Source organism: Callithrix jacchus, chromosome 5 (genome assembly GCF_049354715.1).
Source record: "Callithrix jacchus isolate 240 chromosome 5, calJac240_pri, whole genome shotgun sequence".
Taxonomy (NCBI): Eukaryota; Metazoa; Chordata; class Mammalia; order Primates; family Cebidae; genus Callithrix; species Callithrix jacchus.
This window is the reverse complement of record NC_133506.1, coordinates 3,611,642-3,635,466: the sequence shown is the minus strand read 5'-3', so window position 1 is coordinate 3,635,466 and position 23,825 is coordinate 3,611,642. Positions and strand designations below refer to the sequence as shown.

General features: G+C 41.9%; 1 protein-coding gene and 1 non-coding gene across 24 annotated transcripts in view; both read right to left on the bottom strand.

Moving 5' to 3' along the window:
• Positions 1-19,096, bottom strand: part of LOC100389040 (RNA-binding protein 12) — a 40,511-nt gene extending 21,415 nt beyond the window's left edge. For 4 of the 23 annotated variants that reach the window (XR_004743831.3, XM_078371003.1, XM_078371006.1 and 1 more), the window contains exons 1-3: positions 18,956-19,096; positions 12,611-12,695; positions 6,851-8,667 (exon numbers count right to left, since the gene is read on the bottom strand). Coding sequence is in view for 7 of the 23 variants with exons in the window: in XM_078371003.1 (XP_078227129.1) it covers positions 6,851-6,865 (15 nt within the window). In the remaining 16 variants the exon portion in view is untranslated. Of the gene's footprint in view, positions 1-4,789; positions 8,671-12,610; positions 12,696-18,553; positions 18,702-18,955 lie in introns of those variants that run through there. The other 19 variants (XM_003732783.5, XM_035302773.3, XM_078371010.1 and 16 more) reach the window with 12 other exon arrangements.
• Positions 253-356, bottom strand: LOC118154258 (U6 spliceosomal RNA). The gene has a single exon (XR_004744143.1). It is a non-coding gene; the product is annotated as a U6 spliceosomal RNA (small nuclear RNA).
• Positions 19,097-23,825: the final 4,729 nt, after the last annotated feature.

Here is a 23,825-nt window from a genome sequence, read left to right as displayed (position 1 = left end):
TTTACTGAATTACGTTCTCTTGCTGATCATTGCTCCCTAACCAAATAGTCTTCTCCTCCTCCTATCATGAAACAGCAAGCCATCAATTAAGCAAAATGACTTGAAACTATTAAGTTACTAAGGTCAAAATCCTGAGGTCTGGAACAATTGGGGTACCAATTCCAGTGCTCAGCTGTGCCATTTATCACTTCTCTATGACATCTGCTGAGTTTCTGTGCCTCGGCATGGAGACCTTTAATAATAATTAAAAAAACAAAAACAGAATGCTTCACAAACTGCATGTCATCTTGCGCAGGGGCCATACTAATCTTCTCTGTATCATTCCAGTTTTTAGTATGTGCTGCTAAGGCAAGCACACCTTAAACATTTTCACTGGAAGGAGGTCCATGGTGCTATTGACAGAATTCAAAGGATTTGGTTGATGTGATTTTTCCCAGCACTATTTCCGACCCCTAGACTTTGAGTGCTGCCCTTCTGTCCCTGGGGATGAAATGTTTGTATCCGGTGGCTTTTTACTCCTTCTGGACTCCAGTGGCACAGTAATATGTAGAATAGCATGCCACCACAGTTGCTCCCCGCTAGTTATGTTGATCCAGAAAAGAAGTCATACTCTAGGATGCTTTTGAGACTCTAACACAAGGCAGACCAAAGCACCAAGAGTAAACACAAGAACAGCATGGTAAAGAATTATCATTTATCGCCCAGGTGTGGTGGCTCATGCCTGTAATTCCAGCACTTTGGGAGTCAGAGGTACGCTGATCACGAGCTCAGGAGATTGAGACCATCCTGGCCAACATGGTAAACTGTCTCTACTAAAAATACAAGAAAAATTAAACTCAGCATGGTGGCACGTGCCTGTAGCCTCAGCTGCTTGGGAGGCTGAGGCAAGAGAATCGCTCAAATGGGGGAGGTGGAGGTTGCAATGAACTTCCAAGATCACACCACCGCACTTCAACCTGGCGACACACCAAGACTCCATATCAAAAACAAAAACAAAAAGGCCAGGCGTGGTGGCTCACACCTGTAATCCAAGCACTTTGGAGGCCAAGGCGGGCGGATAACCTGAGGTTTGGAGTTCAAGACCAGCCTGACCAACATGGTGAAACCCCATTTGAAAAAAATAATTTAAAAAAAAAGGGAGGGGAAGGAATTACCATTTACCTGAGCAGGTACCAATAGGAGATGAATTTGCTTATGTTGTTTAAAAAGTCACTATAACACCAAAGAATTGTGCTACTACCAGAGTACACTCTTTCCAGAACATTTTACAAGTCAATGTGATCTATCAGATTTTATATTAAAAAGATGAAACTGGGCTGGGGCGCGGTGGCAAACGCCTATAATCCCAGCACTTTGGGAGGCCGAAGCGGGTGGATCACGAAGTCAAGAGATCGATACCATCCTGGTCAACAAGGTGAAAACCCGCCTCTACTAAAAATACAAAAATTAGCTGGGCACGGTGGTGCACGCCTGTAATCCCAGCTACTAGGGAGGCTGAGGCAGGAGAATTGCTTGAACCCAGGAGGCGGAGGTTGTGGTGAGCCGAGATCGTGCCATTGCACTCCAGTCTGGGTAACAAGAGCGAAACTCCATCTCAAAAAAAAAAAAAAGAAACTGAAGTAAAGCTATTTTTATTTCCTTAAAAAAGGAAAGCCATAAGTTTAGAGTATACTGTATCCCATAAAAGCTCTACGTCTGGGAGATTAGTGAGGATGCACGTAACTGATAAACTATTTCTTGCTGTAAAACACTGGAAAGCAGGTAACAATGAATTACCTCACTGATCTCTCCTGAACAAGAAAAGACGACATATTATCACACAGTCCAGCCCTTTCAGAAAGTAAAGGCCACTCTGGGTATCTGTAGGCAGCTGATTTCACTCAGTGATTTGTCCACTGCTTAGTCAAACCTTGATTACTTAATAAAGACTCAGCTACTACCTGGAATTATGTATGTCTAAAACATGCTGGGTATCCAAATTCTAATACAAGCTACACTCTCTCAAGATAAAAAGTTTTCAACGTTTTTTAAGGGCTTTGTTTGCCAACACATCACACACAAAAAATTCTGAAAAGGTAGATAATATGGACTTGAACTAGAATCAACTTTCCTCCCTGCAGTTCCAAGTATCCTCTCTTCTCTTGACACTTCAGCATTAGCAGGCAAGGATAAGCAACAATTTTTACTTCTCCAAGAAGACCAAATCTACCTTTCCAAAGGCATAAAATATTTTCAAGAGTTAAAAAAAAAAATCCTGACAAGATATTATAGCTCAATAACGTACTTTTGTGCAGTTAAAGCATTAAAAGCATCAGCCTGTTTTATTTTTTGACAAGTTTATTGAACAGTATTCAAGACTTCATCTTTATAAACAAAAACCTCTGCTGAATGATGCTAAGGCAGTATTTGCTGGCAATGTTGTGGCCATATCGGCAACAAGCCATTTTATTGTGTTTAGTTTCTAAAGTCTGGACTACTATAGAAATGCCAGTAAAACAATTTAAATGTGGCAATTTTGCAAGGGTGGAAAATAATTTTTAAAGTGACTACTTCTAGAAATTCTTTCCAAAAAATTTGACTAGCAGCAATTTTACATTTCTTTACTCATTTCCCGAGTGTTCTTAAAATTGATGAGATTTTATTTTTACACACTTGACCCATACCTGTACACAATCACAGACTCCAGTAAAAGGGAGCTGGAGTTTAAGGCTTTCATGTATCCTCATTTTTATGCATGATTGACTCTTTCCACCTAAAAATGTGTATGTTTGCTTACTTCCATATAGTCCTAGATTTTCATCCAATGGGTTAAGACTGCCCTTAACTACATTGAATATTAATTACTAACTTAAATTTTAAATAAAAAGTTTCCTAATGGAATTTTCATTGTTGATGCTTTGACAACTTGGAGTACAAAGCTAGGAACTACATTTCACTTAACACTGTTTCATTTTTTAAAAAGCCACTAATAATAATTGTATATCCAAACTACAGTGTAAACCCAGAACACAACTCCAAATTATGCTTGTGAACTAAATGTTTCACTAAAGTTCAGAAAAGTTTACAAATTTGCTTATTTGTGACATACATTTGTAAATTTCTCTAATCCTTTAAATCAAAAGAAAAATGAACACCAATTTAAAAAAAAATCAGAAGGGAGAGGGGAAAAAAATTAAACCTAATGGAAAATATTCTCTTCCATTAATGTCGGAATCACCAAAAACAGACAATAAAATTTACACATAAAATTGAAAATATCATGATAGGTTTACAAATGCACACAACTTTGAGCAAAACTTTACAAATCCTTCATACCATACAAAGCAAATGAGAAAATACTGTAAATTCATTCCTACCCCAAACCTAGTTCTTAGGAGAAAATTCGCAGGAAGAGAGGTATGAATAGTTTCACAGAATACATTTTCAAGAATTTTTTAAAAACTGAAACTCTAATGCCCAGAACAAGGTAAACAGTATCCTTAGCAGTTAGCACTGTTAATAAGTCTCAGATACACAAAAATCAAGTTCCAGAGGGCAAAGCATTTAATACATTCCACAACGAGCACTGTTGTGATTCACATAAAACATAGTTCTCTCCAATTTCTACACAAACTGCTCTTATTAGATGAACAATGAAATCAAGTTTCCCTTTTCAGCATTTATCTAAGATGTAGTTAAATAACAAAGTAGTTGCAATAGTGTATGAAATATTTAATAAGAATGTACGAACATATAACCAAAATAAATTGTGAAAAAAGATAAAAGACTTTCATCGTCAAACAACCCATTTTTCTAAAATGAAAATAGCTTTCCAACGGGGAAAGTATCTGTGGTTGAAATATAACTCTCAAGCAGTGCTGAAGTTTTTTGCATTGTCTTTGGAATGATAAATTATTACTTAACAGAAACTTAAAACAGCATATACAAACGTTATATTGCTTTTTAAGCTGAGGAGGCAGTATCTAGTGATCTGTCAAAGCAAATTTGTATTCATGAATTATCCAAAGACCCACAACGCAGTCACCTCTTCTGGAGTCTAAACAATCTTTCCCTTAAACAAAAATCCTGTACTGTCAATCCTCTAAGATTGTAGTGATAAAAAGCCTTTCCAAATCTTATCAAAAAAACTGTTGCCACTCTTAACTATAAATTACACGACCGCTGTATTTCAGTGTTCCACTGACTCCCAACACCAAAAAGGCACTGTATATAGATGTATATATTTTAATAGGAAATACTTATTTTAAAAGATTAACCCCTTTGTAAGTACACTGATTTGTAGGAAATGTTGGGGATATTTCAAATCAAGGCAAAGGGGCCATTAAAGATAAACTGTCTTTCATGATATCTCTCACCTATCTCTCCTGTATTGTTTATAATATAATGTGCCATATCTTCAGAGCATTTTCACTAGGGAAACTAACCATAATTAGAGCCTTTAATGACAGTGAGAAAATGTGTTTTTCATACCATCTTAAGTATCTCCCCTTCTGTATTGTTTATAATAAAATGTGACACATCTTTAGAGCACTGACTAGGGAAAGTAAGCATAATTAGAGCCTTATAAAGCAAGTGTTTCCATGAGAAGGACACTTAACCAACCAGAACTCATGTGGTCCTCCTGCCTTAGTGTCCTGTACACCAAAGAGAGTATGAAAGGGTCAAGAATGTCAATTTTCTCCCCTCTGGCAGCTGCACTTGTACTCTGTATGAAGGATTTTAGTAAACAGGCCCCTGATCGAACAACTATAACAAAAAGCCTCCAAAATAACAGGACTAAACACATATCAATCTATGAACCAGCATATGGATCTTTTATTCTATAATACTATTGCTAACAAAGGTAATTTCAAATTCAGTTTTAAAAACCTAGATATAATACTTTCCTATGAATGGGCCCTTCTTTTACTTAAAGGCCAAAATTTCACATAAATTGGGACAGGAGAAAATTGATAGTACAATTAGTCCATCATGAATAGGACTTCAAATCAAGTATCTTAAACACATTATTAAAAGTGGTTTCTGGGTTTTGATACCATCCAAACAACATGAACAATTTTTAAACTGACTATCCTAAAACATGGCAGTCAAACCAAAAAGGCTCTGGTAGGTAAAGGACTCCATAGTTTATTTTTACGGCAAAAGTCTTATTCCACACAGTTTTAAGTGTGACACTGGAAATCAAAGTTCGAGGTTATAGCACAAACCAAGTGTGGACTTTTATATTTAGGAAAAAAAAGAACAACAAAACAGTTCTGCTCAATTACAAATGAGTCAATTAGACAAATAAAGCAGCAACTTCTGAAGCAGGACGGTCCATACAGCAAGGACCCTCAAGAAGCAATAAAAGTACATACAATGAATCTGTATACAGAAATTTTATTCAGTTTTAAAAGAAAATGAGGACTTTAGACAAAGCTTTACCCTATGACAAAGTAAATCTGTCCAGCTTTAAACCAAATTCTGAGAGTAGCCAACTTCTATTTTTCAGCAGCTGGCAAGAGCACCCTCAATTAGTTCTACTGACATTTCTATTTTCATCATCCCATATGGTATAAAATAAGACCAATCTAGACTCCTTGATAAGCTTTATGTGGTCATTTGAGTTTTACAAATGGTTTCTCTATGGTATGCCAAAATCATTCATGTGTTCTCTCCAAATAGCTTTACTGTAACATACAGCAATGTTTATCCTGGTGAGTGAATCTTCTGTAAACAGTCAACCAATGCTCTATGTTATGGAAACCAAGCTATATGCAATTGAAACAATCCACAGGTTCTAACCTGGAAATACTAGGAAAACAATCTGGATGCATTAATCACAGCAATATGAAGATCTAACCTATAAAGAATAATGTGAATGGCTACCCTAATACAAGTTTTACTTTTCTGGAACCTATAGGCCTGTCATTTAAGTCAATGACAGCAGCTGTGGCTTCATCCCGAGACTCAAAGGCCACCATGGCTTCACCTGTGGGCATACCTTTTTCATTGTATTTTAAACACACTGAGCCTGGGATTACTTGATAGCCATAAAAGAAATCTAAAATCTCATCAATAGACACAGTAAAGGGCATGTTCTGCACTTTAATTACTGTCGGTCCTGGTTTTCCAGAACTAGATGCAAAGCCAGGGGGACCACCAATATGGATTGGGCCAGGGCCAGGGCCAGGGCCAGGGCCAGGCCCAAAAGCTGGTGGCCCACTCAAATGCCCAGGGGCATTTCCAAGACCAGGAGGGCCACTTCCAAAGCCAGGGGGACCACCTAAGTTACCAGGGCCATTTCCAAAATTCTGAGGGCCCCCTCCAAATCCTGATGGCCCACCTAAGTTGTTTGGTCCACCTCCAAAACCCGGAACCTCCAATCCTAGACCAGGCAAACCACTGTTTCCAACTGAAGGCATACCAGGCCTAGCATCACCAAAGGCCCCTCCTAATCCTGGAGGAGGGATTGGTGGCCCAAAGGCATTTGACCCACCAAAATTACCAGGAAAGTTAAATGGAGGCCCATTGTTGGCTTCCTTTGATCCTACAGTCAGGAAGGCATGCTCTTCACCTCCTGCACTAGGTATTCCTGCACTGGGCATTCCCGCACCAGGCAGTCCTGCGCCGGTTATCGCCGTACCAGGCAGTCCTGCACTGGGCAGGCCCGCACTGGGAAGTCCTGCACTGGGCAGTCCCACACCGGGCATTCCTGGAACAGCAGGATTACCTGGCACAGGCATCTTTAATCCCTTTTTTCCTTGGGCAGGGGGATTTTTCTCAATCTCTCTCATATCTTCTAGGGTAACTACATGAACAAAAGCTTCTCTCCCATTAAGTTTTTTACGGTGTAAGCGTTCAGACTTACGTGCATCATCTTCATTTTTAAACTGAACCAATGCCTGTCCTAGACCTTGCCCATTGTTATCAACAAGAACATGTACAGCATTTTCATCCACTGGGATTCCTTCTAGGAACTGAAGAACATCCATCTTGGTAATGCTGAATGGAATATTTGTTATGTGAGCACAGACTTTGGCAGAGCTGACATCACCCTCTGGATTTAGTATCATTTCCCTCTGGTCATAGCTGAAGTTCTGTAGTCTTTTTCGAATCATATCTATCTTTTCTAGCATACCTTTCTTAGTTATTGGATGAACTTGAATAAAGCGATTGCCCATGTACTGTTTATGACGACAAAGAGCAGCCTTATAGTCAGCCTCGTTTCTGAACTCTACAAAGCCTTCACCAGTTGCTTTCCCATTGGGTCCATAAGCTATATAAATGCTATCTTCCACAATATCCAGCTTTTTAAAAAAATCAATGACATGTTTGTTTTCTGCTTCAAATGGTAGCCCTTTCAAGTAAACACAAAAACCAGCCTCATGTGGTGATCTTGACCTTGATCTTTTCTGCCCACTGGGCGATTTTGACCTGGGAAGTGTCTGAGGAGGGGGATGAGCTTGTCCAGAAGGTCCCATATTTTGCTTAAAAGTGATATGGCCTCCAGCAGCTACCCACTGTCTCTCTGTGGCAGGGCTAACTTCCACATAGCGTTGAATCATCAGCATTCGGTTTCGTTTCAAAGCTTCAAACGTATCTTGAGGGGAGAGAAACTTAACCAATCCATTCCCATTATTTCGACCTACATGATCTTTCAACAAATGCACTGCATCAACACGGAGCCCATGGAAAAAATCTCTGACATCATTTTCCATTGCAGAGAAGGGCATTCCATGCACACTGACATACAGATCATCAGGGTTGATGGGAAGTGGCTTCACACTGCTCTGAGAGTTCATCTGGATGGGGTTAACAGGATTTAATGGACCAAGAAACATAGGGTTCAAGTTATTGTTCAAATTCATAGGTGCTCCAGAGCCATTCATTCCAGCAGGTAGAGGTGCCACAGGTGGCGGATTCAAGGGTGGCATACCCGACATGGGTGGCAGTGGGGTCATGGGTGGCACAGAAGGAACTGGAGGAATCGGGGGCACAGGAGGCACAGGAGGCAATGTAGGTACTGGAGGAGGAACTGGAATTGGGGGAATGGATGGCATTGGTGGCAGAGATGGCATCGCTGGAATTGGAGGAATTGGTGGCGGCGGGACTGTGTTCATTGGAGAGGCTGTGCTTGGAACAGTTGAGCTAAACGTCGGGCTCCCAAAGGAAGCCCCCATATTTGGAGGAGCTGTTCCTATGCTGGCTGTGGAAAATGTCTGTATGTTTTTGTTGCTTTCATGAACAGAAGTGGTGGCAGTAACTACACTGGGTGAAGGACTGTTAAAGTTGGATACTGTTGTGGGCAAGTTTACCCTGCCACTCATTCCTGAGCTAGGTGGTGGTCCTGATCTACTGGCATTTGCTGGTGGTATATCTAAGTTGGCAGTTTCAAAACGCCTACGACTCAGTTCAATCATATTCTGCATTTCCGTTTTACTACTCAACAACAGTGTTACTTTTGACCCTTTAATTGTACCACCTGTGCGCATCATACCAAGCCTTGCATCTTCATCAGTGGCAAAAACGATGAAAGCCTCACCCAGTTCACCCCCTACAATATGCACGCCCCCATCAGGAATGGTCAATCCAGAGAAGAAGTGGCGAATGTCCATGGTCCCCGCCACAATTGGGAGACCTTGCAAACGGATGACCACAGCCATGCTGCGCTGAAACCACACACACCTGCAGATGAGAAAAGGCAACGGCCAGGTCAGACTCCTGTTTATCACACCAAGTTTTTAGCTACATGAATGACCAGCTACCATATTAGGCCCTCAAATATTCCCTCAAGCTATCAGAGGCAATGTCTTTAATTTAGATATTCTAAAAACTGAACATTACATGCCATTTACAAGGTAAAACCTAGACAATTTCAACTTCCAGAATGCATTAATTTTGGAAACAGTTCAGTCCCAAGACTCAAAAGGTTCAAGAAAAAACAACCGTAGACAGTAAAATCACCATATATATCATTCAGACCACTAATCATTCAGTAAAGATTTAAAAGTAAGATTTAAAACGTGCAAGTCAAATCAGGAAACAAAATTTAACAATCTTTAGGGAAAAAAACATGTAAAGGATGTATGAAAATTAATATTTAAAATTGGCTTAGCATCTTCCCTATATACTCGATAAGTTCACGGAATTATCAGAGTGTGATTTTATAGAGCTCAGTCTCAAAATCCAACAGAAGCAGAAAAGTAGAATACTAATGAATCATAAATACTTAAGACTAAAAGTAGATTCAAGTATTAAATGAGAATTGGTTCCATTATTATTATTATTTTTCGAGACAGAGTCTCCCTCTGTCGCCTAGACTGGAGTGCAGTGGCACAATCTCGGCTCACTGCAACCTCTGCCTCCTGGGTTCAAGCAATCCTCCTGCCTTAGCCTCCCAAGTTGCTGAGATTACAGGCGCCCGCCACCACGCCTGGCTAATTTTTGTATTTTTTTTTTTTTTTAAGTAGAGACATGGTTTCACCATGTTGGGCAGGCTGGTCTCGAACTACTAACTTCAGGTGATCCGCCTGCCTTGGCCTCCCAAAGTGTTGGGATTACAAGCGTGAGCCACCGCACCTGGTTGGTTCCATTATTTTATTCATCCTAAAACTTTTCAAATTGCCTTATAGATTATATAAAACTACATATGGAATTATTTATTATAAACAAGGTTAATACATACTAAGAAGCCAAAAGAACTACTGAATAGGATAGCCAAAATCTGAATCACCTATTTTCATTACCCCCAAAGGTAGAACATGGTATAGCGCCATTCACTGTGACTATTTTAATTAAAACTCAGGTCCAATGCTTAATAACCACACCCTCTATTTAAAATTTTTTTTAAAGTATTATTTTCCCCTAAGAGCGGGCTGACAATAAAAAGGAAGTATTTTTTGTTTTTGTTTAGAACTAGGGTGTGAATTACTCAGTGGTTGTTACAGTCTTGAATCTAGGCAATTCCCGTAGGATCTCTGGATATTAACTCATCTCCTTAGACCATGCCTATTTTGGTATGACCAAAAAAGAATGTTCCTCTCAAATTTCAGTATTTTAATTCTAAAGGCTTCAAAGAGCAAATCTAAATGCAGTCCTTTGTAAAGTAACACAAACCAAAGTATTGGGACTGGGAAACAAATTACTTTGAAATTAAGGTGGTCAACAATAGTGTGTTTTCCAATCCATCTGAAAAGTCAACATTTATTTATTAGAGATGAAGTTTCGTTCTTGTTGCCCAGGCTAGAGTACAATGGCACAATCTTCACTCACTACAACCTCCACCTGGGTTCAACTTTATTTATTTATTTTGAGATAGTTTTGTTCTTGTTGCCCAGGCTGGAGTGCAATGGCGCAATCTTTGCTCACTGCAACCTCCAGCCAGGTTCAAGTGATTTTCCTGCCTCGGACTACTCCTAAGTAGCTGGGATTACAAGCAGGTGCCATCACGCCCGGCTAATTTTTTTTTTTGTATTAGGAGAGACCGGGTTTCACCATATTGCTCAGGCTAGTCTCCAACTCCTGACCTCAGGTGATCCACCCACCTCGCCCTCCCAAAGTGCTGGGATTACAGGCGTGAGGTCAACTTTTAAATATAAGCCTATAAAATCAGCTCTATGACCCTCAGAAAGGTTTTTAATTAATGAAGAGTTTTATCACTTTTCAAATAAGAACATTAGAAGGGAGAAGATTTCCTGCTGTTAGCTCTGAGAACTCTATAACTCCATGAAAGCAGTTCTTCAATGTCAAATATTATATAAATACTAATTCAATGCAACAAAATCTGTAATTATCTCTCAATATTACGACTGCCGTATACAAACAAGAAACAAACTGTTTGGCTTTGACAGTTTTCTCACAAACACACAAAAATAAAAGCCACCTTCAAATTTAATCCAGAAAAATGGACTAGCAAACAGAAAATGCTTTTTGTGAGGCCATGATAAAGCACTAGAAATTTGGAGAGGGTGCGGAAGCTTTTCATTTACAAACTTCAAGAGTCAACAAGAAAAATTAACACTAAAAAACATCACACCAACAGTCTATTTTCTCATTCACTAGTTAGCAGCCTATAAGGAGGTTCATCAAGTAGTTTACAAGTCATTAAATTCACATTCCTTGCTGAATCTTGAATATGTGGCTATATGCAAAATTACAATAGCAAAAAATGCTTAATCGCTCTGTATAGGGGAAACATTATAGGCAATCCATGTACTCAAAACAACTTGAGAAAGAGAGACATTAGTCTGCATTGGGGCAATAAAACTCCATATAGTCCCAAGAACACAAAACTTCAACACAGGACTAAAATGACATATACAGTTAAGCTTCAAACCATTTTCTGTTAAGAGTAGGGATTTACTGCAAGTTTGTACAAGGTACATATGAGAATATTCTACTGAAAATCTGCCTCAGATTATCAGCTGGAAAAGGGCTGAATGTTAAACCAAAGTAAAATACAAGATTTATTCATAGAGCCATCAGATGAGGAAAACTGTTTCTAGCTTCCAAAAAATATGAAATAACACCTGCTATTCTGTTATTAAGTAACTGTTGACAGCTAACTCATTTCAACCTAACTTGGGCCTATCTTATTTACTTAAACAAGAGAGTTAGATTCCTCTCACTAAGGTCTCATTTAAAGTCTAAAATTTGTGGCCGGGCACGATGGCTCACCCCTATAATCCCAGCACTTTGGAAGACTGAGGAGGGTGGATCACAAGGTCAGGAGATTGAGACCATCCTGGTCAACATGGTGAAACCCCGTCTCTACTAAAAATACAAAAATTAGCTGGGCATGGTGGCACGCGCCTGTAGTCCCAGCTACTCGGGAGGCTGAGGCAGGAGAATTGCTTGAACCCAGGAGGCGGAGGCTGCGGTGAGCCGAGATTGCGCCACTGCACCCCAGCCTGGGTAACAAGAGCGAAACCGTCTCAAAAAAATAAATATATAAATAAAGTCTAAAATCTGTACTCTAAAACATGTGACCCAATAACTATACTTTAGGAAATATAAATAAACATGACAATAAGGAGCACCTGTATTTGTAATCAGTCTAAAATGCTGCAAAGGAATATAACAGCTAACTTACTACCTATCAGGAAAACAGCAAGAGAAATACATCTATATAAATAAAATTGACCCCCAAAGGAAGGAACAACTGTTCAAAGTACCCAATCTATCCCTCCCCCATCCCTCCGATAAACTTCTAAAGAAAAAAACACACTGGTCAGGCACAGTGGCTCATGCCTGTAATCCCAGCACACTGGGAGGCCAAGGTGGGTGGATCACAAGGTCAGGAGTTCAAGACCAGCCTGGCCAAGATGATGAAACCTCATCTCTACTAAAAATACAAAAAAATTAGCCAGATGTAGTAGCAGGTGCCTATAATCCCACCAGCTACTCAGGAGGCTAAGAGACAATTGCTTGAACCCAGGATATGAAGGCTACAGTGAGCCAAGATCGTGCCACTGTACTCCAGCCCAGGCGACAGAGTGAGACTCCGTCAAAACACACACACACACACACACACACACACACACAGTTGCTACATATATTGTTTTATTTCTTAATAAGCTATCTCATTTTATTTTGTATAAAAACAAACTCTCTATTCAAAATCTCTTACCTGATAAAACAAGAGATGTATTTTCTTAACAAGAAGTAGAGGCCAAGTCAATCCTGTGGGCAACCAATTAAAACCAACTTTTAGACTGCAATAGAGAATAAACGGAGGCAAAAATCAATGCAGGAAACACAAAACAACACGCACAGGCCACACTGTACATTACGAAGGCGAGTCTGAAACCACCAGAGTACTTCATTAGAATGCATATCAAAAAAAAAAGGAAAGACACCATAACAAAATCCCACACGTGCTTTTAGTTGGTATTGCTTTCAAATTTGAGTATCTCAAAATATTTATATATTTACATACAGCAAGTGTTATAACTTAGCCCAATAATGAATCAACTGAAAATTTAAAAAATCATAGAGCTCAGCTTCATAGCTAATTGCTTTGATCATTTTATAATTAAATCAATCCAGAAAACTCTGTTAACACAAGTCTATTTCCCCAGGTTCTCACCAAATTGTGATGAAAAAACAAGTTCGCACAATAACAATTCTTGGACAACTTAAGACAGCAATTCAAGGGTACTCATGGAAATTACTACAATTATTCTTTGACTACATTTTATTTTGCACCAAAATAGCATTCAACATCACAAAACAAATGAAGTATGAGTTATTGCTCTAAGGGCTAATTCCACTGGAGCTCAAAATATTAACAAAATATGAAGGAAAATTTCCTGACACAACAGTTCCAAAAAACTTGCAAAAATTAAAAACAAAACAACAACAACAAAAAAACCAACCCTAAAAATGCCTGACATATTAAGAGTATATCCCAAAGTAAAAACAGGTCACTTCTCTTCCACTGTCTTGGAACTACTGAAGTTATAAACAAGTAACAAGCATATATGACCAAATGCCTAGACAACTATATTCAAAGATCATTTTTAATTTTTTTTAGAGGTCACATTTTAATTTGGAGAGAGGAGAAATTTTCCACTGTTCAGAATTAAGATTACCAATGACTATTTATCCGAATGATGCTCATCTTAAATTAATATCTTCCAAGACCAAAATAAAACTAGTGACTTTAATATTCATCACCAAATAGTAAAACATATTTCTTCTAGTCAACTACTCAAGTCGCTCAAGAACAGTGAGATTGTTTTGCCACAAAAAGCTATGAAAATATGTAATTAATATACTCAAAAGCCTAGCGCATTCTACTAATCTTTTTATGTTGTAGAAATCTAGCCTAATTAAGTCTTTTTTTTGGAGACAGGGTCTTGCTCAGTAGCTCAGGCTAGAGTGTAGTGGCGTGATCTTGGCTCACTGCAGCCTCCATCTCCTGGGTTCAAGCGATTCTCACGCCTCAGCCTCCAGAGTAGCTAGGACTACAGGCATGCGCCACCACCCCTGGCTAAGTTTTGTTATTTTTAGTACAGATGGGGTTTCACTATGTTATCCAGGCTGGTCTCAAACTCCTGACTTCAAGTGATCCACCCACCTGGGTCTCCTAAAGTGCTGGGATTACAAGTGGGAGCCACTGAACCTGGCCTAGCCTAATTAAGTCTAAGGGGTTTAAAAATTACTCATTTAAAAGCCCTAGCTAGTACTTTATCTAACAGGCCACAAAGGGAAATGTGAAACAGAAAAAAAACCTGCTTCAAGTAAAGCAATGAGCAAGAGCATTAATTACTGCAATATTTATGTACAGGTTTGACTCCAGAAGCCACATAACAGGGTAACTTTCTAGTTTCTAGAACTTGGTTTTTTTTTTTTTTTTGAGATGGAGTTTCGCTCTTGTTACCCAGGCTGGAGTGCAATGGCGTGATCTCGGCTCACCGCAACCTCTGCCTCCTGGGTTCAGGCAATTCTCCTGCCTCAGCCTCCTGGGTAGCTGGGATCACAAGCATGTGCCACCATGCCCAGCTAATTTTGTGTATTTTTAGTAGAGACAGAGTTTCACCATGTTGACCAGGATATCGATCTCTTGATCTCGTGATCTATCTGCCTCGGCCTCCCAAAGTGCTGAGATTACAGGCTTGAGCCACCGTGCCCGGCCTGTTTCTAGAACTTGTAATAAACATTTGATCCCTACTGGAGATTCCAATTCAAAAGGTCAGTTGTGGGGCCAGGGCATATGCCTGAATATAATGTAAACGGGTTCCTCAGCCTCTTCCCTTCCAAACTCAAAAGATACGGTATTTCATCTTGAGAAGGACATATGTGGGGTCAGCCAGTTAAGCTCAAAGGGAACTCACCAGCTCCACTCTCAAAAATTTCTAAACGGTTACCAAAAATTACATTTTTTTTTTTTTTTGAGATGGAGTTCGCTCTTGTTACCCAGGCTGGAGTGCAATGGCGCGATCTCGGCTCACTGCAACCTCCTCCTCCTGGGTTCAGGCAATTCTCCTGCCTCAGCCTCCTGAGTAGCTGGGATTACAGGCACGCGCCACCACGCCCAGCTAATTTTTTGTATTTTTAGTAGAGACGGGGTTTCACCATGTTGACCAGGATAGTCTCGATCTCTTGACCTCGTGATCCACCCGCCTCAGCCTCCCAAAGTGCTGGGATTACAGGCATGAGCCACCGTGCCTGGCCCTCAAAAATTACATTTAAAAGGAAGAAATTTTTCATTCTACAAGGCAAGGCTAAAAGGCCCAGCTGAATTTGGCAAATGCCTAGTTCAAGCTTTATGTGTACAACTTAAAGCACAAAATTAATCCAGATAAGAAATGTATGATTCTCTTATATTTCAGCAAAGGGGAATCTCCATCCCACCCCATACCAAGGAAAAATATGCAGAAAGTTGATGCTAGAAGTCAGAACTTCAAAATCCTTCGTATTATACCTCTTCAAAAGGGAAAGGTAGATGGAAACAGAACTGATAGACTTTTATTTGTTTTGACACCTCACTTTGTAACTGTCACAAAAATTCAGCAGAAGTGTGTCACTGTTTTCTAGGAAACTACTCATTCCTGTATTCTAAATGTCAGCTAGTAACTGAATGCAGGTTTTCAAAAATCCACTCCATTCACCTAAAGCTTTGGTGAATTTTAGAAGGATAAGACTAAAATAGTAACTGTACAATAAAACATCTAAAATACATATGCTATCCATACATACAGCATAATTACAGGGAAGGAGAAAATGGGCCTGATTGATCATTAAAGTCACTGATATATTTCACAAGATCTAAAAGCAGCAGATGGCTTTGTATGTTTTCCATTCATGTTAGGAATCAGTCCTAACATAAAGACTTGCTTCAACTTGACAAAATACCAGATGCATGCACAAATCACAAGTATCTGCTACAAAAATTTAGCATAGTTATGACAAGACAGACTTTATTATTTACTAGCTATTCTAATCACTTGAAATTTCAGAATAAAATGTCTCAGAACAAATCTCTTTATCAAGAAGTCAAGGCACAACTAAAACGACTATTTTCACTCTTCATCTGGTAGTAAACATCCAAAAGTGAACTTTAACTTTGTTTGGTCATCACACTTTAATCAACAAGAACCAGAGTACAGCAGAGCTAGCTTCTTCAGATCCAAAAGAACCAACCAACCCCTCAAATGTTCACCTCAGAGATGAGCAACAGAGAACCAATCACAACGGGCACAATGCTAAGAACAGTATAATCACTTTATAGTAAACATTATGAAACAACCACGGTTTCAGCCACTTGATTTTGTTCCCCATTCCCAAAGGTACCATATTTCAAATTCTGGGATCATTCTTAATGAAAAATTATTCTGACAATGATAGAGATGTATACTTTTTATAATGCATTACTCAATTTTTCCATTAACCTCCATTCCGTACTTAAAGGCAGCAAATGAAAAGACATTTCTAAGTAAGATAGTCCTCCTGTCAAAAAATTTATTTCTCAGTCCCCCCAAATGCCAACAAAAATGTTCACTACCTTCATTTTCATCTCAAAGCAAAATTATACTTCTAACCTAACCAACCACATTCACCCTCACTATGTTTTTGAGACTTAAAAGCTGACTTTAAACTTAAGTTCTGTGTAAACCAAAACGTACATGTGTGTGGTAGTAAAATCTGATAAAACTGTAATTTTGATAAAATTATTTTTTGTTTAGTAGAAAACATCTAACAATGTTCCTTTAGTCCATGAACATTTATTATTCAGCACTCGTGGTCCAGAAAAAAGATATAAAAGTGGACAACAGTCTCTGCATTTTAGAGAGGGATGCCTAAAAGCATCTTTTGTGCAACCAACTAATGACACTTGGTTCTTCCTACAACATCTACAGAAGAAAACAATTCATTCAAAATGAATGACAGAGTGGCTCTCTGCAAAATGGAGTAAAAACTATCAACACTGTCACTGGATTCCAGCACCGGAACACGCTGGCCCACAAAATCAAGTTTCACATCTAAAAATTGTACTAACAACTCCCAAACTCTCAATACTCAGTCATCAAAACATTTGACATGTCAAAGAAGGTGAAAGAAGCCCAAAGTACTGGTAGTAGCATGTAACAATACGTTGCAGGTAACTACACGATTATTTCTAAAGCTTCACATTTTTCATTTAACAGATTTGAATATAAGGAAAATGAAAATTATACATTACAATCCATAAACAAAGTAATCAACAGTTAATCGAGCATATATGTGATATAAAAATGCATTCCCTGTTTTATTAAAAATCTGTCCAATAATATATACTAAGCACATCTTCATTAACTGTTTTATATAAACACGCCAAACATTTCACTTTCTTCATGAATTACCATAACGTTATTTGAACCACCTGTAACAGTTCTTCCCAGCTTCTTTTTATATTCTTGGAAAGTGTCTGCACACTTTCCACTAAATTCAGAAATCCTCCATTCTTATCAAAACTACCAAATTTCAAAAACAAGTACAACCAGTCTTGTACGAGATACCCCTACGTGTCCAGACTTGAGTTTTTCATCTGCAAATGCTCTGAGATGCATTACCAATATACACTAGTTAACAAGGTCCCAGGCAATTCTTGTTGCTAAGACTGCATTTTGCAAAAATTACACCATTTCAAACCATTCAAGCAAGAAGCACTAAAAGAAATACTGCAGTCACAAGCCTAGCCTCTCCCTTCAGCAAACCTTCAGTTGCCATCACATTTTTTTCCAGGTTATACCCTATTCTTGAATAATATAAAACGGTCCCTACCAACTTCCTCAATTTACATTAGGTTATCTCTGGGAATCCAGGAGCCAAGAAGGGTTTTAGGGCCCAGAAATCTCTTAAAGTCTGCAATTCTCAGCATGACACCACCCAGATGAATTAATGCTTAGCACTTAATACTGAGTAACCCTCACCGGAGCCCCTCAAGTTTGTCGTTATAAGGCACACGTTGGAGGCACACAAAAAGCCCATACGTTTACAACCTAGCAGCTAAGCCTGCCGCTCTGGCGTCCATCCTCCTCACTAACCTGATCCTCGAAGTCCCTCCCACCGCCCAATTCACGTGGCTGCCAACTAACGCAGCGAAGCTTCGGAAAGACTCAATTAACTCTCCATCGAAACCAGCCACCCTCCGCGGCCCACTGGATCTCGTTCTCCTGAAATGCTGCAGAATCCTCTCCCGAGGGATCCACGGAAGTGCTGCTCACAGCAGCCCCTTCCCTACTGGGGGAACCAAAGGCCTGGCATCTTATTGGAATTCTCTGAGCTTCGGGAGGCGTGCTCACCCCACCCCGTCACATCCTAGCTTCAGACGCCGGCTTCTTAAACGGCTACACCCTCGAGCGAGCCCCTCCCCAGCAATGGACCTCGTGGGCGTCTCACTGCAACCCCCTCCACCTTCAGGCAACTAAGGCGGCCGGTGGTAAGGCTTCCTGCCTGAACTCACCGCCGTGGACCGACCACAGCTTCCTCCCCACAGGTGTGACCTGGGTCCCCTTCTGCCGGGAGGCCACCAAGGCCCCCTTCCCATCGGGTGGAGGAAGTGTCCTCACTACGATTATCTCCCCACCTCCAGGCAGACACGTCGTTACAACCTCTGCTCCACCGGCGGAAGACAAGAAGTCTTCCAGATTCGGAATGCAGGCGTGTTTTCACTGCGGTCCCCGTCAGCTCGCAGGCCGCTGAGCCAGCCAGCTCGGGCCTGCCCCCTCCCAGCCCACGGGGGCGTCCTCGCTATGGCCTCGTCCCCACTGCGGTACGCAGGCTCATGCTCTCCTGCGTCCTCCTTGCATCCTCTCAGATCTCACAGGCGTAAGTGGCACCTCGGACCCCCTTCAGCCCTGCCCCGACCCTTTGTGTGGGGCGCCAGCTGCCGCGGGCTCGAAGGCCTTCGAAGGCCCCGCCCCAGGCCACCAAGGGGCGGCACAAGCCCCGCACAGCCCCGCCCGTTCAGGGACTGCGGGAGTCTTACCAGGGAAAGCTGCGCGGCACCAGAACCCAGACCCCGAATTACCCCCCGCGCGAGTGCCTCCGCCCCGCGGCCGACAGCCCCAGCCCGAACGGCTGCCCGGAACCCGCGGCAGCCACCACCTCCTTCGCCGCTTCACAAAATGGCCGTCGGCCCGCTCAGCGGCTCCGCGTTCCGGAGGGGGGCGGGGCGGACTTGTTGACGTCACTAGGCGGCGCAAGCGCGCTGAAGTTCTCGGGCGAGCTCCCGGAAGTCGCCGGTGTTTGTGCTAAGAGGGTATATTCAGTTCCTGCACAGGACAGTTTGCGCAAAAGCCCGACTTTGGGCGAATGACGCTACCGCGTGGGCTGGGTGTGAGTACCCAGCTTGGCCCTTCACTCCAAGACTTTGCGGAAATTGCTTCACGTCTTCGAGTTTCCGCGGAAGGACCAAATTGTGCTTACCTCGAAGCGATTCGAGGATTAAATGGACCACGACTTGGTGGCTTGTTATTATATCCTGACAAAACAGTCAAAACCTGGTCATTTTTTCCCATTTCAAAGTTTATAGGCCGGGCGTGGTGGCTCACGCCTGTAATCCAAGCACTTTGGAGGCCAAGGCGGGCGGATCGCCTGAGGTCAGGAGTTCAAGACCAGCCTGACCAACATGGTGAAACCCTGTCTTAAAAAACAAAACAAAACAAAAACTTATAAAGGCCAGGCACGGTGGCTCACGCCTGTAATCCCAGCACTCTGGGAGGCTGAGAAGGGCAGATCACGAGGTCAGGAGTTCGAGACCAGACATGATGAAACCCCGTCTCTACGGGGCCGAGTGGTGCACTCCTGTAGTCCCGGCTACTCCGGAGGCTGAGGCAGGAGAATTAATTGCTTGAACTCTGGAGATGGAGGTTGCAGAGAGCCAAGATCATGACACTGCACCCCAGCCTGGGCGACAGAGCAAGATTCTGTCTCAAAAAAAAAAAAAAAAAATTCAATCCATTGTAACCCCTCCACAGCTCCACTATAGTATTATTTTATTATAGTAAAGCTATTCTCAAGCTGCTTTGGACCTAGCCCCTGAACTTCACTCCCCTGCTAATTAAAAGTCACATGTGGTGGCTTCAGCCTGTAGTCCTAGCTACTTGGGAGTTAAAGGCAGGCAGGAGAATCCCTTGAGCCTAGGAGTTCCAGGCTGCAGTGAGCTATCATTATACCACTGCACTTAAGCCCAGGTGACAGGGCAAGACCCTACCTCTTAAAAAAAAAAAAAAAATCAGGCCGGGCGCGGTGGCTCACGCCTATAATCCCAGCACTTTGGGAGGCTGAGGTGGGTGGGTCATGAGGTCAAGATCGAGATCATCCTGGTCAACAAGATGAAACCCCGTCTCTACTAAAAATACAAAAATTAGCTGGACATGGTGGCGTGTGCCTGTAGTCCCAGCTACTCGGGAGGCTGAGGCAGGAGAATTGCTTGAACCTGGGAGGCGGAGGTTGCAGTGAGCCGAGATCGAGCCATTGCACTCCAGCCTGGGTAACAACAGTGAAACTCTGTCTTAAAAAAAAAAAAAAAAAAAAAAAATCAGAGTTGAAATTCTCACAATTCCAACAACCTTTTGTAATTTGTGTGGCAGACTGGGCTGGTGCTAGCCCAGCATGCCAAGAACAGCAAGTTGGAAAAGCAGGCCACACTGTTAAAACAAACCTATACTTTATATACACTCTTGTGTAGGTATAACATAGTCCATTAAAAACAAAACCTGCTAAATGCAATGTGATATTCAGGGTTGGATCCTGGAACAGAAGAAAGGACATTAGGAAAACTGGTGCAAGCTAAATAAAATCTGAAGTTTAAGTTGAGCATAGTGCCTGATGCCTGTAATCGCAGCATTTTGGGAGGCCAAGAGGCAAGAATATGACTTGAGCCCAGGAGTTCAAGACCAGCCTGGGCAACATAGTCCCAGTCTCTACAAAAAAAAATTTGAAATAATAATTTTTAAAAATCACATTTCACTAACACTAATATGCCAATGTTAACCTCTAAGTTGTGACAAATGTACCATAGTTTTCTTCATTGTTTTTCTTTTGTTGTTTTTTGAGACGGGGTCTTGCTCTGTTGCTCAGGCTGGAGTGCAGTGGTGCCATCTCGGTTCACTGCCACCTCTGCCTCCAGGGTTCAAGCTCTTCTTGTGCCTCAGCCTCCCAAGTAGCTAGGATTACAGACACCCACCACCATGCCCAGCTAAATTTTGCATTTTTAGTAGAAACAGTGTTTCACCATGTAGGCCACGCTGGTCTCGAACTCCTGACTGCAAGTGATCCTCTCACCTCAGCATCCCAAAGTTCTGGGATTATAGGCATGAGCCACTGCACCCAACCTTTTGTTATTCGAGACAGGGTCTCACTGTGTCACTCAGGCTTGAATGCAGTGGTGTGATAATGACTCACTGTAGCCTTAATGTTGCAGGCTGAAGCAATCCTCCCACGTCAGCCTCCCAAGTAGCTTGGACTACAGGTGGGCGCCTCCATGCCTGAATAATTTTTGCATTTTTTTGTAGAGACAGAGCCCAGGCTGGTCTTAAATTCCTGAGCTCAAGCAATCTGCCAGTCTCGGCCTCCCAAAGTACTGGGATTATAGGTGTACTCCCACACCCAGCCAAATTAGCATAGTTTTACATAAGACTTTTTAGAGGAAAATTGGCAATAGATCTATAACTCTACTATCCTTGTAACTTTTCAGTAAATCTAAAATTATTCTAAGTAAAAAAGATATTTTTAAAAAAGGAAAACTATAATTTCATGTCCTCCTTCCCCTGTCCATCTACATTTACCAAACTTTAGCCCAGTGGTTTTCAATTTTCCTGTCTTCCTGCTACCGGGAAGTATGAAGAGCAATCAAACTTTTCGACCATTACCCACAACAAGAAATACATTTGTGATTGGGCGTGGTGGCTCATGCCTGTAATCCATGCACTTTGGAGGCCAAGGTGGGCGGATCACCTGAGGTCAGGAGTTCAAGACCAGTCTGATTAACATGGTGAAACCCCGTCTTTCTTTTTTTTTTTTTGATTAAAGATGGGGTTTTACCATGCTGGTCAGGCTGGTCTTGAACTCCCGACCTCAGGTGATCCGCCCGCCTTGGCCTCCAAAGTGCTTGGATTACAGGTGAGAGCCACTAAGCCCGGCGGAAACCCCGTCTTTAAAAAAAAATAATAAGAAGAAATACATTTGCAACCTGGTATACAAATTCAAATATATCATCACAATATATTCTTAAAATATGCATAAATATACTCTAGCATATTCTGTCCTTTTTTTAGTACTGGTAACTAACCACCTATGGGTTCAGACCCACAAATAAAAAGGTCTAGTTACAATGGCCTTCTCTTGGTTTCTCAAGTATAATACTTTGTGCTTTATCAAGTTTCAGGTCCTTTGCTCTTGCCATTCCTTCCTCTCATTCCTAGATTAGTGAGCCCTTCTTTTTTTTTTGAGCCGGAGTTTCGCTCTTGTTACCCAGGTTGGAGTGCAAGGGCGCAATTTCAGCTCATCGCAACCTCCACCTCCTGAGTTCAAGCAATTCTCCTACCTCAGCCTCCCGAGTAGCTGGGACTACAGACACGCGCCACCATGCCCAGCTAATTTTTGTATTTTTAGAGACGGGGGTTTCACCTTGTTGACCAGGATGGTCTCCATCTCTTGACCTTGTGATCCACCCGCCTTAGCCTCCCAAAGTGCTGGGATTATAGGCGTGAGCTACCGCGCCCGGCTTTTTTTTTTTTTTTTTTTGAGGCAGAGTTTCGCTGTTGTTACCCAGACTGGAGTGCAGTGGCACGATCTCGGCTCACCGCAACCTCCGCCTCCTGGGTTCAAGCAATTCTCCTGCCTCAGCCTCCCGAGTAGCTGGGACTACAGGCACGCACCACCATGCCCAGCTAATTTTTGTATTTTTAGTAGATACGGGGTTTCACCATGTTGGTCAAGTTGGTCTTGACCTCCTGAACCCATGATCCACTCACCTCAGCCTCCCAAAGTGCTGGGATTATAGGCGTGAGCCACTGTGCCTGGCTCATTTTTTCTTTTTGAGACAGAGTCTTGCTCTGTTGCCCAGGCTGGAGTACAGTGGGGCGATCTCGGTTCACTGCAATCTCTGCTTCCTGGGTTCAAGCCATTCTCTTGCCTCAGCCTCCTGAGTAGCTGGGATTATAAGCATGTGTGTGCCACCACACCCAGCTAATTTTTGTATTTTTAGTAGATACGGGGTTTCACCATGTTGGTCAAGTTGGTCTTGACCTCCTGACCCCATGATCCACTCACCTCAGCCTCCCAAAGTGCTGGCCATGACCCAATCCCAGCTTTCCCAAACCTTAAGTTACCTTAAACGGTAACTTTCAACTGCCAACCCCAAACCTATAAAACAACTCCTATCCCACCGCCCTTTCTGACACCCTTTTCGGCCTCAGCCTGCCTGCACCCAGGTGAATAAATAGCCATGTTGCTCACATGAAGCCTGTTTGGGGGTCTCTTCATTCAGAGTGCGAGTTTTAACACCACTGAGTCATTTATGTAAATCAGGTGGAGTGGTGGTCTTGTTCACACCTTTTTTTTTTTGAGACAGTCTCACTCTGTCGCCAGGCGCCAAGCTGGAGCGCAGTGGCACAATCTTGGCTCACTACAACCTCTGCCTCCCAGATTCAAGCAATTCTCCTGCCTCAGCCTCCCGAGTAGCTGGGACTACAGGTGCACACCACCACGCCCAGCTAATTTTTGTATTTTTAGTAGAGACAGGGTTTCACCACGTTGGCCAGGATGGTCTCGATCTCTTGACCTTGTGATCCGCCTATCTCACCCTCTCAAAGTGCTAGGATTACAGGCTTGAGCCACCGCGCCCGTCCTTG